The sequence below is a fragment of the Neofelis nebulosa genome, chromosome 15 (genome assembly GCF_028018385.1).
Source record: "Neofelis nebulosa isolate mNeoNeb1 chromosome 15, mNeoNeb1.pri, whole genome shotgun sequence".
Classification (NCBI taxonomy): Eukaryota; Metazoa; Chordata; class Mammalia; order Carnivora; family Felidae; genus Neofelis; species Neofelis nebulosa.
The window spans coordinates 20,316,213-20,333,472 of record NC_080796.1 but is presented as its reverse complement, the minus strand read 5'-3'; the positions used below and the strand labels follow the sequence as shown (position 1 = coordinate 20,333,472).

The window sequence follows — 17,260 nt, the reverse complement described above, 5'->3', positions numbered from 1 at the left end:
CACATGCACCTATTTCTTGTGGCAGACATTACTGCTCACTCAGAATTTGTTGAATAAAATTAGAAGCTGTCACAACATGAATTTCAAAATCTAAATTTAGACACAAAGGAAATTTAGAATGTAAGCACTTTTCAGAGCACCAACTGTCAGAGATGGAATGCCTAAGGAGGGAGAAAAGTCCATAAAGATGCAAAACTGTGTCACATGAGCCCTGAGAATATAAAGGTACCATTACAGGGAAAAAACACACCCAGAGATGCTAGGTGAAGAAGAGGAGACCCCCCTACTGCTGACATGTCAAAGGAGGGAAGATTCTTAGAAATCAGCCTGCACAGATAGAATTTTCTACCTTTAAACTGAAAGATCTAGAAACGCATACCTAGAACCCATAGTGAAATGTGGGAGATCCCGTGAGAGATTTTTATGTTTTAATGATTTACCTTTCAATCGATGTGTTCTAAAACCACTACAGTCACTGCCAGCAACTATGCAGAAATAAGCAAAATAAAAAGAACACCTGAAAGTCTGAAATATTAAGGAGCTAAAAAAAAACTGTCTTAAAAATACTGATTTTAGTACCTAGTAGGGTAAAGAAGCCTTAAAAACCATGTAACCAGTCAGAATCCTCACAAACGAGAAAATAATGGTACGACAAAAACACTGGGCTATATAAAAAAAATATGATCCGGACTCTATCATTTGCTAACAGTGCTGAGTTAGGCAAACCACTTTATCTTTCTGGTGTTTAGTTACTTCATCTCCAGCTCAGAGATGAGCTTCAAACATAAAATTATACAAAAGTACCTACTTCACGCAGTAAACTTAAAGAACAATCATTTTTTAAAAAGCAACTTCATTGAAATAGAATCCACATAAAATGTGAGGCACATATTTTAAATGCAGGTCGGAGGAGTAGGGACAAATGATACACTTGTGTAACTACTGTCCCGATCAAGACACACAGCATTTCTGGGGTGCATGGGTGGTTCAGCTGGTTAAGTGTCCGACTTCAGCTCAGGTCATGATCTCACGGTTTAAGTGTTCGAGCCTCACACTGGGCTCTCTTTGCTGTCAGCATAGAGCCCGCTTCGGATCCTCTGTCCCTCTCTCTCTGCCCCTCCCCCACTTGTACACACACACTCTAAAAAATAAACACTGAGGCGCCTCGGGGGGCTCACTGGGTTGAGCGTCCAACTTCAGCTCAGGTCATGATCTCACAGTTCGTGAGTTCGAACCCCGCGTCAGGCTCTGTGCTGACAACTCACAGCCTGGAGCCTGCTTTGGATTCTGCGTCTCCCTCTCTCTCTGCCCCTCCCCTGCTTGTGCTCTCTCAAAAATAAACAAACATTAAAAAATTAAAATAAATAAAATAAAATAAAACAAACACTTAAAAAAAAAAAGAGAGAACATTTCTTCACTCCTCTGTCAGGACAGTGCCCCTGACCCCAAATAACCACTGGTCTACTTCTTGCAGCATAGAGCAGTTTTACCTTTCCTAGAGTTTCATATATATGGATATATCAAGTTATATTTTCTTTTGTGCCTGGCTTCTTGTGCTCAGGATGATAGTTCTGAGGTGTCTATCAGTAATTTGGTCCATTCTATTGCTGGACAGTATTCCATCACAGGCACATCACTTCATGTGGGACGGACACGTGGACTGCTTCTAGCTTTTTAACTATGAATAAACAGCTATGGACATTCATGCCTAAGTCTTTGTGTAAATGTATGTGTTTTCATTTCTCTTGGATAAATACCAAGGAGTGAAACTGCCAGAGTCATGTGTTATGTATGTGTTTCACTACATAAGACACTGTCAAAATGTTTTTCAAAGTGATTACAAGGTTTTACAGCCCCGCCAGCAACATACGAGGGTGCTAGCTGCTTTATACCCTCACCGACATTTCATGTCACCAGCCTTTTAAATTTTGGATCCATAATAAAATCCCACTGGGGTTTTTTTTTATTTAAAAAAAAATTTTTTTTTAACGTTTATTTATTTTTGAGACAGAGAGAGACAGAGCATGAACAGGGGAGGATCAGAGAGAGGGAGACACAGAATCTGAAAGAGGCTCCAGGCTCTGAGCTGTCAGCACAGAGCCCGACGCGGGGCTCGAACTCACGGACCGCGAGATCATGACCTGAGCCGAAGTCAGCTGCTTAACCGACTGAGCCACCCAGGCGCCCCTCACTGGGGTTTTAATTTGCATTTCCCTGGTGGTAAAAGATACTGAACATCTTGAGGCGCCTGGGTGGCTCAGGTGGTTAGGCATCCTACTCTTGATTTCAGCTCAGGTCATGATCTCACGATTGTAAGATTGAGCCCTGCGTTGGGTGTGGAGACTTCTTACTTAAGACGGTCTCTCTTTCTGTTCCTTTGCCCCTCTCCTGCTTGCACACTCGCTCTCAAAAAGAAAAACAAAAAAACAAAAAACTGAACATCTTTTCATGTGGTTATTGGCCATCTGTAGATCTTGTTTTGTGAAGTGAACGTTCGAATCATCTTGTTGGGCTATTTGTCTTATTATTAGTTATAAAGGGTTTTGTTTTGTTTTAAATATATCCCAGTACACGTTCTTGGTCAAATGTATTATTAATATTTTGTAGGACATATTTTTTCATTGTCTTAGAGATGTTTTTCAAAGTCTAACTGACACTATTTTTTTCTTTCTAATTCATGCATCCTGCGTCTTATCTAAGACCATCTTTGTTGGCCCAAGTTTAAAGACTTTCTTCTACATTTTCCTCTAGAGGTTAGTTTTAGCTTGTGTGTATATAAAAATACTATAAAGAGCATTCAGTGGTTCAAAGGAAAATGACTGGTGAAGATGATGGTGACGGTTGTGGTAGATATACCTATCACATAGGGTGATCACGGAAGGCCTCTGAAGTGGTCACACCTGAGCAAAGATTTTGGTCAGAAGAAGAACCTCTGGAAAACATTCCTCTAGTTAGAGGGAACAGCAAATAAAATGTATGTTTTCGGTGCTTCAATAAACCATGTGCGGCAAGAACAGAGAGAAAAGTAAGTAAGATCAGGAGAGTAGACAGAGACCTTAAAGACCACTGGAAGGACCTAAGCAAGAAATCACTGATCTAACATATATAGTTTTCAAGGATTATATCTACTATAGAATTTAGGATGGGGGTGGCAGGTAAGCAGGCAACAGGAGTGGAAAATAAGACCTATTAGGAACCTACTGTGGTAGTTCAAATGAAATATAACAGACGGTAGTGAGTACTCAGTGTAGGAATATATTCCAAAGATAGGGATGCCATAATTTGCTGATACATATAGGCTGGATGTATGATAAAAAAGAAAGACGATTTGTGAGTGACTTCTAGGTTTCAACCTGAGCAAATGGGTAAATGATAATGCCATTGCCTAAGATGGGAGGCCCAGGGAAGAAGCAGGGCCGTACGTGTATATGGGGGTGGGAGGCGTTATTACAGTCGTTACAGTTTGGACATACCTATCAGAAATCCAAGTGGTGATGCTGAATTGATCACTAAATACATGATTCTTAAAGTTAGGGTAGAGCTTTAAGGGCTATAGATACATGTATCTGAGTACCACCAGCACATAGATGAGATGCCCCAGGGAAAGGATATGGCTAGAGAAAGGAATAGAGAACACAGCCCTTAACCCTCCAACACCCAAAGGTACTAAAGGCCCAGAAGAAATACAAATTGAAAAGAACAAAATAGTGTGATGGCTCAAAAGTTAAAAAAAAAAAAAAAAAAAAAAAAAGTCTTTCAAGAAGGACGGAGAGGTTAACCTTGCCAAGAGCTACGGAGATTAAGTAAAATGAAGACAAGAGAAGTGGATTCAGCAAGATGGAAATCATTACCGACCTTCATAATAATAGTTTCAAAGGTACAGCGATAGATGAAAAAGCTTGACTGTTAAGGGTTAATGAGAAAGTGAAGATATTAAGTGTAAATTACTCACTAAGACAGTTTTGCCATGAAGGAAAACAGGGAAATGGGGTAGAAACTACAAGGAGATGGAGGGCAGTGAGAGTCAAAGGATGGGTTATTTTCTTAACAGTTTTTTTAAGATGAGAGATAATATTACCAGTAAGTGACAGAAGAGGGGATCAAGGGAACAAGTAGAAGGGCTGTGCTTAGTAGTTAGGACAGGAAGGGCACTGAAAAGGGAAAATGGTTGCTTCTCATTTCTTAGTGAAATTAGGAGCATGCTTATTAGTTGAGAATGAAGAGTAGCGGAAAAAAGAGGAAGAAGATACGTGAGAGCTAACAAGGTAAAATCTGTAACTGTTTCATATAAGTTATACATAAGAAACAAACACTGAAATCTTACCATTAAAATAAGTAAAATCAAATAATTCATACAGACCATTAAGAAGAGTTTAAGATTTACCTGTTGTGCAAGCAATTTTGGAGGTGGCGGCAGGTGTGAAGACGGTCCACGTTCCTATTATAAAGATGAGGACAATTACAAACTAATCAGATAAAAGAGATCTACTGGAAATATTTCTGAACATACTCAATTTTTTCAGGACTACGAGATTGCAAAAAGTAAGCCATTTTCATCCTTTTCTCTTTTTTAATAAAAATACACTACTCACTGCAAAATAACTTTATATTCTATAAAATCACTTTGCCACTTTAATATGATTAGAACCTCAAATGAACTTTGCAGAAAGAAGAATTTTAGTGTATAAATTCTAAAATTCTACCACAAGTGATGTGGCTATGAAGTATGCCTCCAATTTTATCACTTTATTTATGTTAGCCCTTTTCTTTTTCTGAATTTTTTTCCTAATGACAAACTAAATGTATGCGATTTACCTAAAGAAAACAAACATCTAAAACATATCAGAACTAAATATGATACAGACTATTCACTTGCTAATACATGCATCAGTGTCACAAACACACAAAAAACATCAAGACATCAAGATATGGTATATGACATTCCTCTATTCTTACAACTATCACTCTCCATGTTAAGCCAGTAAGTTAAAAATCACACAAAACATGAATTTTATTAGAAACAGAAAAAAAACCTTGAAAAATCCTTTTTAAGAATTCACAAATTTACTCCCCAATGGCTAACCACTGCCTTAAGAATCAAATTCAGGAGGATGGGCTAAATGGGTAAGGGGCATTAAGAAAGACACCTGTTGGGATGAGCACTGGTTATACACAGGGGATGAATCACTGGAATCTACTCCTAAAATCACTGTTGCACTATATGCTAGGTTGGATGTACATTAAAATTGTAACTAATTAATTTAAAGCAGAATGAAACTCAAGCTTCCTTGTATAGCATACACTTATCAACTGTTACACAGCTCTCCAACTCCTCTCCTGTATCAAATTACTGGGGACTTCTAGAATGTGCCAAGCTTTCTCATGCTCCTTTACTCTGAACATGTTACCATTGCTTGAAATGTCTCTCTTCCCTTTGTTTACTGGCTAATTCTCACTTCAAGTACCAAGTCTTCTGCAAAATCTTTTCCAGAGAATTCTCTAAGAGCTCATTATGTACGCTGTCATGCCACTTATCACACTGTATTGCAACCAATGTCTGCTGTCTTTTCTCTTTGTTTTACAGAGACTGTTAACTACCTACTTCTACCTCCTTGAAGGGACCAGATTCTCCATAGGTTGCATATGAATTCAACAAATACATGCTGAGTACATTATGAGTTAAGTGACTCTCTGGATGACAGCCCTTTATTATTCCCAGCTTACAATGCATTTTTTGCTATTTCTCGAAGTAGGATCAAGTGTATCTGTTTACCCACATATTTCCTTTAACAATGTTCTTCAAAATGACTCACACTTAATAGAATTCTCTACTCCTTATGTGTTATTTCCCTATTCCGCATACTATTTCACATGAATACTGACTAGGATTTACCAAGTATTTAGTAAAGCATAAAGCACTTAGCAATGTTAGTTTGGAAAAACAGTTTATCCCTCCACTTTGATACGGCCAAGCTGTTATAAGGGAAAAAAAGTTAAACTTTAGTTTCTACTTGATAATTTTAGCTACTATATTGACAATTCCTGTTAAGATGCAAAAAAATTATGGTTTAGATCTAAACTATTCAAGACAAAATATAGTTTCCTTTTCCTAATTCTTCTTTCAACTTCATAATTACAAGATTAATTCAACCAAAGCATATGCAGTGACAAGGATCCTGAGTTCAACACACCTGATTAAATGAGGGTCCCTTCCCGTAGGGACCTTTTGATATTGACGGCTGGGCAGGTACCTGAGAAGACGATTTAGTGTTGCAAGCTTCATCTGCTTCTTTTCGGTTTTCAGTGTTTTCAGAGGCTTTTGAACCTTGATCCTCACTGAGGAATCAAAAATCCAGATGAAATAAAAAAGTTAAGTGGATAGACTATACCATAAGTAAAAGCATTTTATCTATATAAAAAAGACTGTTTCCTATGGTTTTAGTGTGAGACAGGGGGAGTATATCAAAGGAGATCATTTTGTGACCTGGTGGTGCTAATTCATTCAATCCGTAAACATACACCGTGTATCTTTAATAGATCTCTAATGTGTTAGTAACTGGGCTTGCCCAGTTTATCACCACAAGGTATAAAGTACAGTAGAGTAGTTGTCAAATACGGACATACAACTTGAAATATAACCTGGCAAATGAATTATAATCCCACCATTTTCTATCACCTCCACCCCAAAAGTCTCTCTCATCTAAATGCAACCAAACAGGGGTGACTGGGTGGCTCAGTTGGTTAAGGGTCCGACTTTGGCTCAGGTCATGATCTCTCAGTTTGTGAGTCTGGGCCTTGTGTCCAGCTCTATGCTGACAGCTCAGAGTCTGGAGCCTGCTTCAGATTCTGTGTCTCCATGTCTCTCTCTCTCAAAATAAACATTTTTTTTTTTTTTTAAATTAAAAAAATAAATAAATAAATGTAACCAAAAAATATTATAATTAATTAATACCTGTATTCTAGTTTACTCTGATTTAATGAAAGAGATAAGTCAAACTATGGCATTTTTTAAAATCGCAAGTTCCAGGCAGCTCACAACTGATCATGAAACAGGAGTGTATCATAATGCCATGGCTAAAAAACTATACCAATATGTGCATGCAAGCTCCTTATATTTTAAGAGCCTGATTTTTATGTTACATAACCCATATATTTCTGACTGTGATGCCCCTATGTTAGAGAAGAGAGTAAAAGCTCTCATTGTCTTAACTGAAATGCTGCTTGAAATTAAAAACAAAAAAATCAAAGACTTGATTAAAGCAGCTGTAGTAACCCAAGTTATTTTTCTCCAATTTTGGAAATATGAATCAGTTCGAGCAAGTAACAAGTTGGAAATGGTCCCTGATGCTGTCTTTCTAAGTACCTCCGACTAAACATCTTTTTTTCTAAATATGTATTTTATTTAGAAACATCAAAGTTTAATTCCTTCATTAGCTGTACTTTAAAAAAAATTTTTGGCTTGTTAGTCACCTTCCCAGTCAGTATATTCTTGGAGTAGAATGTAGAAAACTTATACAAAAAGAATAAATACCTATTAATGAAGCCTCTCTGCGTGAATGGATGTTGTATCAACGAATTCATACTGTTGCTTGCGGAAGGTATCACAACAGCTTACCTGCTATTTTCTTTAGGGCTACTACTTCCTTGCTCATCGTCATCGCTGAAATTCAGCTGTTCTGTATAATCTACTTCCATCTGAGCACCTATTAAATTAAAGAAAACTTAGACCGACTGTTTAAAAACATCTAAAAACCAAAAATGCTTAATTAATTTTGCCTCTTACCTGCCCAACCTTCATCAGCTTCAGCATCGAGGTTATCAAATTTATCAAGCTCCTTTAGTTCTGATGCGCTAAGGATGGAGGGGCGTTCAGGCTCAGAGGCCCATGAAGGAGGCGGGCCCCTTCCTCGAAGGCCTCTAATGAACAATAGGTGATGAGGGGAAAGGATACAAAGTTTTAATGCTTCTAAATTAGGCAAATATGAAAAGACTGGAATTTCATTTTAATTCAACATTAATGTTTTCCACACCATGATATACACAAAATATTTTGCACTGGGCATGTGTATGAGAAATTTCTAATGTATGTATGTATGTAAATTTAGGACAATATTTGATACAGTTTTTTTGTAAGTATTTAATATTAGACAGTGGGCTTTTTATCACCAAAAATATTTAAAATACAATAAATATGTTAAAGAATAATATGGCTAAGACACACTAATATCAAAATGAAGAATTTTAAGAAAAATCATCATTAAGAAAAATGCTCAAGTCTTACGCTTGGCAAAAAAAGGGGGTGGAGAAAATGGGAGGTCATTAATATCATGGAAAGAAAAAGGGATAAATGTAAGTGTCACATCTTTGTGATGATTTCCAGTTTTCAGAATCTTATGTCAATTAATGTTTTAGAAGAATAAAGCTTTTGTGTTCTGTCTTATAAAGGTCAATTATTTATTCCTGGAAATTGTACTGTGAGATCAAAATAATGAATCAATAATCATCACGACTCACTCAAACTACAGAAAATCTTAATGAGCGTATGTGCCTTGGCAACTTTAATCATTTAATAGCCTTACTTGTTCGTTTCAGATAAAGAAGGCGGAAACCTCAGAGGACCATGAAGAGGAGGATAAGCCATCCTCGGATACTGCTGAAACATCTGTATGAAGGAAACAAAATTGATAAATTTTTTAACCAAGTTATATATACATATGTGTGTACATAAAGATATGTATATATACATAAAGATCACTCTACCTAAACCAGAGATTATAATTTATAGAAAGAAAGGTTAAAATAAACTATACTGTGAAAAATCAGTTTTATCGGCTAGTATATAAATCATCATTCACCCTTAACAATAAGCCATCTGTAAGACCACTGCTTGCACCAAGGCTTTACAAATAAAGGTAATAACTAGGGACATATCCTACAAAGAGCTTCTGTTATCCCATTAACAAAATTACATAAATAATTATATACTGACACAAAAAACCTAAAAAGACAACATGCATGCACCCCAGAGAATTGCAAAGCCTTAACCAAGTTGAAATATTTGAAAGGAAACAATGTGAGACTTCACTGCAATGGAGGAGTAGACTTATTGAAGGCAGATTTCTTGGTAAAGGGAAACTCCGTTCAGATAAAAATATCATCCACAACCCAAGAGAATGAGGGAGAAGGTGGGTAGGGAGCTACTTGGGAGATTTTCTATGGGTAGGACATAGGTGAATTTTGATTCAAGTTATTATATAGATAGTCATCACAAACTGAGGCCCAAAGATGATGCTCTCTATGGGAACTTGGATTTGAAAGCCAAGTTTAGGAAAAGTTATTAGATTATGAAGACACATCATGAGGGATTTATCTTATGATATGAAAAGGAAGATAAGATGTCAAGGGGTGCTTATAACCAGGTCAAAATATTTATAAGAAAGAAAAGAAGAACAAAGAGAGATAAAGAGAGAGGCAGGCAAACAGACTGTATTACCTTAAAATATATAATCTATATTCTGAGACTTATTAGCTTTTCTTAAAAAAAAAAAAAAAGTTAGGTGCAGAAATTACTTTGTACTTGAAGAAAGGCTATGTTTATATGATCGTGTTGTCTAAAGAAGAAATTTCTAAGTAGGGTTAGAGCAAAGTTAATTAAGTTAAGCATAGCAGCTGAAGCTCAAATGGAAACCTTTTTGTCTGGGGAATACTCTGGAGAATTTTCAGTTACATCATCCTGTACTGAAGTTAGTGAAAACACTGCTGGAGGCAAATGTTCATAGGTAAAGTTTTATTAGATCTCTCTTCTGCTAATTAGTCAGGCATAGAGATTAATTTCATGTGGTATTAAATGTTTAAAATTTAGGAATTTGCCACAAAATTAATTGTATAAACAATCTTTAAATTCTCAATATATAGTAATTATTTTTAATGTTTATTTATTTTTGAGAGAGAGAGAGAGAGGGATGGAGCAAGCATGCGCACGCACAAGCAAGGAGGGGCAGAGAGAGAAAGAGAGAGAGAGAGAGAGAGAGAGAGAGAACTCAAATCAGGCTCCAGGCTCCAAGCTGTAAGCACAGAGCCTGATGTGGGGCTTGAACTCACGAACTGCGAGATGATGACCTGATTTGAAGTTGGGACACTTAAACAACTGAGCCACCCAGGCACCCCTATAGTTATGGTTTTAAAAGCTTTTTGTTTTTGTTAATTAGTGGAAGACATTATTCAAACAAAATGGTTGATGCAACTGGGCACAAAGGCCAGTTATATATAAAATAATAAATGTAAGAACCAGACTATTATTCTTTTTGAGACTAATGGTCCCCTGAAAAATGTTAGTTTATTTACTTGGGCACATGTAAACTGCCATAACATTTCATAGGAAGCTGAGAACAAACAAATGTGTAAAGGCACCGAATCTAAATTTTAATTTATAGGAATATATGGATCAGAAGTATATATTAAATAAAACTACGAAAATAGAATTGGCAGAATCCAGACTATAAAAACTCCACAGGATAACAATAGTAACAAATAAGCTCCAAAAAAAATCTTAAGAGAGGGAGGATAAGAAGTAACCAAAGATAATAAGATTCCTAAGAAAAATATCAACCAATTTCAAAGAACAGATGTTATCTAGATCGTAATTATAAGATAATCAGGGAAATTAGAACACTGACTCAATGTTTTTAGAAACTTTCTTTTTAGGTGTGATAGTGCCATTGTGGATTTTCCTCCTGGTCTTTCTGTTTTAAAATCCAACATAAAATACACATAGATGAAATGAAGTATCTGGAATTTGCTTCAGTAATCTGAGGTGGTGGGAAATAGGTGAAACAGACCACAAGTTGATAAATACTTAAGATGGACAGGAGGTATGGAATAAGGAGGAGGGTCACTGTACTATTATTTGTTTTTGCATATGTTCAAAATATTCTATAATAAAAAGTTTAAAAATATAAAGTATGTTTACCAATAAAAACTTTAGAACAAAGCACATATTAACTTTTTTGTGCCATGGACAAACCCCGTAGGCAGTCTGATAAATCCTATGAACTTCTTCTCATAGAAATGTTTGAAAAGTATTATCTAAAACACAGAGTACTATGAAAGAAAACAATTATACTAAAATGTTGTTACTACAATGTTTAAAAAACCAATCTGAGATATGGTAATGTATGTGATTCATTACATAACCAGTGAGTCTACCCATGTGGTCTAATAACTTATTATTTTTTTTTAAGTTTATTTATTTATTTTGAGTGGAGAGGGAGAGAAAGAGAATCCCAAACAGGCTCCACAGCATCAAGGCACAGCTGGATGCGGGGCTCGATCTCCCTAACCATGAGATCATGACCTGAGCTGAAGCCAGAGGCTTAACCGACTGAGCCACCCAGGTGCCTCTACTAACTACCTTTAAGTGTGGCTGAGTATAATTATTTTGCTATATCCAAAACAATATGTGATATGAAAATACCTATGATCCCTATTAACGAGAAAAACTAGGATACTCCTGATACCTCTGTGATTTATTTCCTGCATTCATAAATTAAGGAAAACGCTAAATTTTAGTTAGATGTTAATGCAAATAAAAACCAAAACTTTTCCCCATTTTATTTTTATTTATTTATTTTATATATATATATATATATATATATATATTTTTTTTTTTTTTTTAATTTATTTTTGAGACAGAGAGAGACAGAGCATGAGCAGGGGAGAGGCAGGGAAAGAGAGGGAGACACAGAATCTGAAGCCAGCTCCAGGCTCCGAGCTGTCAGCACAGAGCCCAATGCGGGGCTCGAACTCACGGAGTGTGAGATCATGACCTGAGCCGAAGTCGGACGCTCAACCGACTGAGCCACCCAGGCGCCCTTTTCCCCATTTTAATTCTCTCCTTGGAACCCAGATCAAAAGCCTCTAACTTAATGGCCTGCTTCTTCGATGATACTTACGTAAGGAGGCATCATAGCCCTGTACTGGGAAGCCAGAGCAGGCTGCTGCCCGTTCAGTTTAGCCTGTGGAGGGCCACAAGCTATTCTCTTTTCCACCACTTTGAGGATGTCACTTTGTTCTGATGTTCCAGCTGTGCTTTCATCCTGCCCAGAGGGCTTTTCATCTTGGTCAGATGTTAAAGGTGAGCCAGCAGACTTCCCACCATCTCTCCAACAAGCAACATCTGGTATGGAGAGAGATAAGAAATTCAATTAGAACAAAGAAACAAACAACACTTTGGAATTCAGCACCAAAATTAAAGGGGAAAAAAAAAAGGAATAAGAAAAAAACCTGAAAATGGAACACAGTGAAATCAAAATAGGCACACTTCTAAATTTAATAAAGTAACAAGACACACGAAAAGAGCAGTGAAAATCTAATCTAGGCCCTAATGCTTTGAAGGTGTTTAGTATTCAAAAACAGTGGCTTCCAAAGCAGAGCAGATGTACCTCAGAAGGTGCCATCAAAAGCAAATACTGCGGATGGGGAAGAAAATATTAGAACTCCTCTATTAAGCTTTACAGATATGTGAGATAGAGATTAAAATCACTGTTGGATCTGAGGTGCCCTGAGGGAAGGGGAGTTCTATAGTTACAGTAATGCTCAAATTTGTTTTTAGTCTACTATGGCTAGTTACATGTGCCCAAGGAACAAACTCAGTGACTACAGTGTTTGGTAGGTAGCCTCCAAGATGCCCAAAATGCATTTCTATCTCCTGGTATTCACACCCTGTGTAGTCCTCCCTGACAGTGTACCAGGACTGATCTGTGTCACCTACAGAATAAAGCAAAAGTGATGATGTGTCTCTTATGAGATTAAGTTATTAAAAACTGGGCTTCCATCCTGAGTGGGAACAGTCACATCTGTCTTTATCCGGGGAAGCAACACTCTTAGCAGCCCACATACACAAGAGGCATCGTGAGCGAGCTTGGGACAGTAGCCACGTCAAGTCAGCATCAGATGATAGCTTCACTGCAACTTTCCTGACAGAGGTCCTGAGCTAGAACTCCTGGCTAAGCAGCTCCCAGATTCCTAACCCTCAGATACTGTGTGAAGTTAAGTCCAGTTCAGTTTCTTGTTTCAAGCTGCCAGATTTATTATTCAGCAACAGATAACTGGTGAAAATCAACTGAACAAGAAAACAGTAAAGCTAACACATCTATTTCTAATAGAAATGCATCAATTACATAACAGCAATTAAAAATAAAAATAAGATGATTTACCCAACCAGACAAGAAATGAGCCATAAGAAATATGAAATATATCAGGTTATCAGAAATATAGATTTGTAACCATCACTGAAAAGAAAAACCTCCCCATGTATACAGAATTCTTTGATATATTTGGTAATGACAATCGGAAACTAATATAATTCATTTAAAAATCTCAAGGATTTTATATTTCTATTTTTAGTTTTTGCTTTATAATGTACACAACTATTTCTCACTATCCAAATTTATTTGGTTCTCTAGCTTGAGCTCAGAAAACAAGGGATCCTTGAATGTTAATAGAATAGTAAATAAATGGATATAATTTATAAATAAATATGTGCATATTAGGGAGGTTGGTCCAAAATTTTTACTACTGTAAAAATGACCATTATTAATGTGCAAAGAACTCATCCAGGCATCTTGTTAAAATGCAGATTTTTGATTTAGTGGGTTGGGTGTGAGGCCCAAGATGTACATCTCCAAACTTAAGTTCTCTCCCCACCCCCACCCCCAAACTTGAGGTCTGAAGTTCTACGAATGCTGTGTATGTGAAAACCACACCGGAATGACAGCAGTTACTGTCTGTCTTTCAAAATAGGCAAGTCACATATAACAATAATATTGGGCAGGAAATTAGATCATTAAATAAAACACAAATATAATCTCATTCACCATTTTTATTAAATAGAAAGTATTCTTACTTGGTGGACGTAAACTGGGTCCAGGTCCATAGTTGTCATCATTCGTTTCTTTTTCTTTTTTTTCCTGATCTCCAGCTGCCTGTAGGCTGGGAAATTCTTGCTGAAAATGACTATTCACCTGGATTCCTACAGATTTTTTTAAAACATTAAGTGTAACACTTATACTCAAGATAATGGAAACACCCTCCCAGGGTACAGTTCTCTGCTTTTCTCTGATAAATTATTCCACTTTTCAATGATGACTGTTTATATCCATAAAACGTTAAAGTTTATTTAGAATTAGAATCCCTTAGAAAGTTAAAGAACAGCCATGAGGAGATAAAAGTTTAAGAAAAGATTCTGCCAGACACTGTTCAGAACTCATTAAAGACGACGAGGCAAGTAAGCAGTGTCACTCCTGTTTCTCTTTCGTTATGACTCTTCACATTTTCAAAAAGTCAAATTCCTTTACTAGTAACTCTAAGAATCAGTTCAAATAATATTACTGAAATAGAATATATAAACAAACACTGCAACTATTCACTGTGAGCTTAAAATGCCTTCACTGAATTTACAACTGAGATACTGGTTGCAACCTTCCTAGTCACCCATTCATCCATCCATCCATCTACCTGCCTGCTTGCCTATTTATACACTTCTATAAATTAAAAGATCTGATTGTATTAGTTTAAGGGCCTGGATAGGTTTTTCCATACAATGCTTTGTAGATGTTTCCTGGTTTGCAAGTGGAAAATTTAAATTTTTCCAGGGAGTCCATCATTCCTAAGTGGGGGGAATATTACTGTTACTGTGCTTTATGGAAACTGTCTAGCTCTTCTCTACCATGGAATTGGGAGCAGCATGTTTGAAACAGAAGAGGTAAGGGGGCACACGTGGTGATGAATATGGTTTATAGCAATCTACACAGTGTCTGGGTCCTTTTATGCCTTAAAGAGCTAAAGGTACTAGGGTAATGATAAAACAATGTGGGACAGAGGGGATTTTAAAGACTCCCTTTTAAATTCCTATCATTGGCTCATACATGGGTTTTGGCACTGAAACTTAACTACCCCAAGAGCTGAAAAAAAGACCCTTTTTAGGGCCAGAGTATATCCTTCAACAATGTTCTCCACCCCTGCCAAAACATAATAATCCACCCCGTATCTCCTGCATGGCTGTTCAGTAACCATCAAACCTAGCCAGTTTCCTCAGCTAATGTCCACTTACCATCTCCTTGCCCACCTTGCTTGTTACTGGCCCATGATTTGGGAGCAGGTGCTACTTCTGGGGGAGCTGCAACCCCAGGTTTTGGCTGTGCTGGTGGAACTTCTGGTGTTCTTAAAAAAAAACATGAATCCATTATTTCAGATATTGTATATTCAAATAAAATAAATATTGTATTTATAGTAAATCTGTGTATAGATGGTTTTGGCTACATATTTACTCATAGGTGCATTTCCCACAAATGCTTTTCCTCTGCAGCATTCTTTTAAATAAAGTATAGCTATTTTCATCCCCTTTCATTTCTATCTTTTAATAACCCAAGAAGACAGCTTAATTGTTTTTAATTTTGCAAAAAAAAAAAGGAAACACTCATTATTGAGCATAGCTACCAAAAGTCTGTTTTGAAAAAGTCTACATTTATATATAATTAGAAATAACATTATAGCATACATGCTGTCTGGACTGGTGGACTTGACCAGTGCTAAGTCTAAGCAAACTCTCCATCTGGCAGTCAACAGGTTCACCACTGTACTTATTAATGTTACCGGAAGCGGTAACAGCAACCTGCCTGGTACCTCCCCTTGAGTAAAAGGTATCTTTAAAGAATCTACAGTTTTATTCAATAATTATAATGAGTTAATGCTTGAAAATAAAAAAGATAGTAGTTAAGAAACTTAACAGATGCAATATATTTCTGGTATACTGAGACCCGTAACTAACTTGCTACTACAAAATAATTCTACAACTAAGAAACAGAGAACAATGTCTTTGACAAGCTTTATCCAAGTAAAGTCAAATTTACTATATAAAGTTCCCCAAACAGGAATACAAAAATTTGATAACAGATACAGACAAAAAGCACCAAGTACCCAATTGCTTGTATTATTTTTCCAAATTACCACTACTTCACTTGGTCATTCAACAAACTTAAGAGCCCTGCATAATCCCTGAAACACAGAATGCTAAACATGCATTGAATAAGGTCATTATTAATTCTATCATAGCCTTCTTGCTAATTCTTTATTCGTTCAAATAACATTACTTGAGCACTTAAAAACGTGCATCAGGTATAGTTTCAGTGAACCAGGCAGACAGGAATTCTTAGTATCATGGAAATTATTTAACAGAATCAACTCCTAATTATATTCACAGAATGCCAGATATGGTGGGGGTTTGAGGGCACCTGACATGGTACATAAGAAGAGTTGTGATTAGCAATTCTGTCATCCGTTGTTCTACATTGACACATGGAAACACTGCCCCTAAATATTCTCACAAAAACAAATTCATCATGGGAGCCTGGGTGGTTGAGTCGGTTAAGCATCCAACTCTTGATCTTGGCTCAGGTCATGATCTCACAGTGACAGAGCCCTGCATGGGGCTCTGGGCTGACAGCTCGGAGCCCGCTGGGAATTCTCTCTCTCCCCTTTCTCTGCCCCTTCCTCACCTGTGTGCACACGCTCTCTCGCTCTCTCAAAATAAATAAACTTTAAAAAATGAATAAAACTTTTTTTAAAAAACAAATTCATCAAAAGTTGGCTATGTAAAAGATTTTAGATGGCATGAGATATCTAATACATGTAGCATAACGTCTAGCACATAGAACAAACGCAAATAGAAGCTCTCTCCAGGGCACCTGGCTGGCTTGAGTCGGTGGAGTATTCGACTCTTGATCTCAGGGCTGTGGGTCTGAGACCCACGCTGGGTGTGGAGATCACTTAGAAATAAAATCTTAGAAGACAAGACAAGACAAGACAAGACAAGACAAGACAAGACAAGACAAGACAAGACAAGACAAGAGAAGTTCTCTAAAGAAAGGGGAATAGTTTCATTCTTTTGACTCTGACTCACTTTTCTTCTTCATGCTGTTCTTGTTTGGATGCCCATCCTGTGCCATCTTTAGGTACAATGTTCACATTAGGGTCATTGCCTTTGTTTTCTGCTTTGAGACTTGGGAGGTTAGCAGGTGGAGGCATACGCCGTGAAATACCAACTTTTCCGAGACTCTGTAATCCATGTCGAGCTGCAACTAAAGATCAATAACATCAACTTTCTTAGAACATCTATTTTATCGCTCAATTTATTCTTAAAACTATATAGAAAGACAACAGGAATTAATGAAATCTTGAACTATTATTTCCTAATATTTTAAAA

General features: G+C 36.9%; 1 protein-coding gene and 1 long non-coding RNA gene across 14 annotated transcripts in view; both read right to left on the bottom strand.

The window, feature by feature from the left end:
- Positions 1-17,260, bottom strand: part of PRRC2C (proline rich coiled-coil 2C) — a 95,007-nt gene that overhangs the window by 51,203 nt on the left and 26,544 nt on the right. For 9 of the 13 annotated variants that reach the window (XM_058701469.1, XM_058701458.1, XM_058701466.1 and 6 more), the window contains exons 3-11: positions 16,958-17,135; positions 15,110-15,219; positions 13,904-14,029; positions 11,952-12,175; positions 8,580-8,662; positions 7,784-7,917; positions 7,616-7,703; positions 6,192-6,336; positions 4,385-4,438 (exon numbers count right to left, since the gene is read on the bottom strand). In XM_058701469.1, coding sequence (XP_058557452.1) covers positions 4,385-4,438; positions 6,192-6,336; positions 7,616-7,703; positions 7,784-7,917; positions 8,580-8,662; positions 11,952-12,175; positions 13,904-14,029; positions 15,110-15,219; positions 16,958-17,135 — 1,142 coding nt within the window. The remainder of the gene's footprint in view (positions 1-4,384; positions 4,439-6,191; positions 6,337-7,615; positions 7,704-7,783; positions 7,918-8,579; positions 8,663-11,951; positions 12,176-13,903; positions 14,030-15,109; positions 15,220-16,957; positions 17,136-17,260) is intronic. The other 4 variants (XM_058701460.1, XM_058701470.1, XM_058701471.1 and 1 more) reach the window with 2 other exon arrangements.
- Positions 15,224-16,958, bottom strand: LOC131496168 (uncharacterized). The gene is made up of 2 exons (XR_009254357.1): positions 16,873-16,958; positions 15,224-16,837 (listed from the first exon to the last, which is right to left on the bottom strand). It is a non-coding gene; the product is annotated as an uncharacterized LOC131496168 (long non-coding RNA).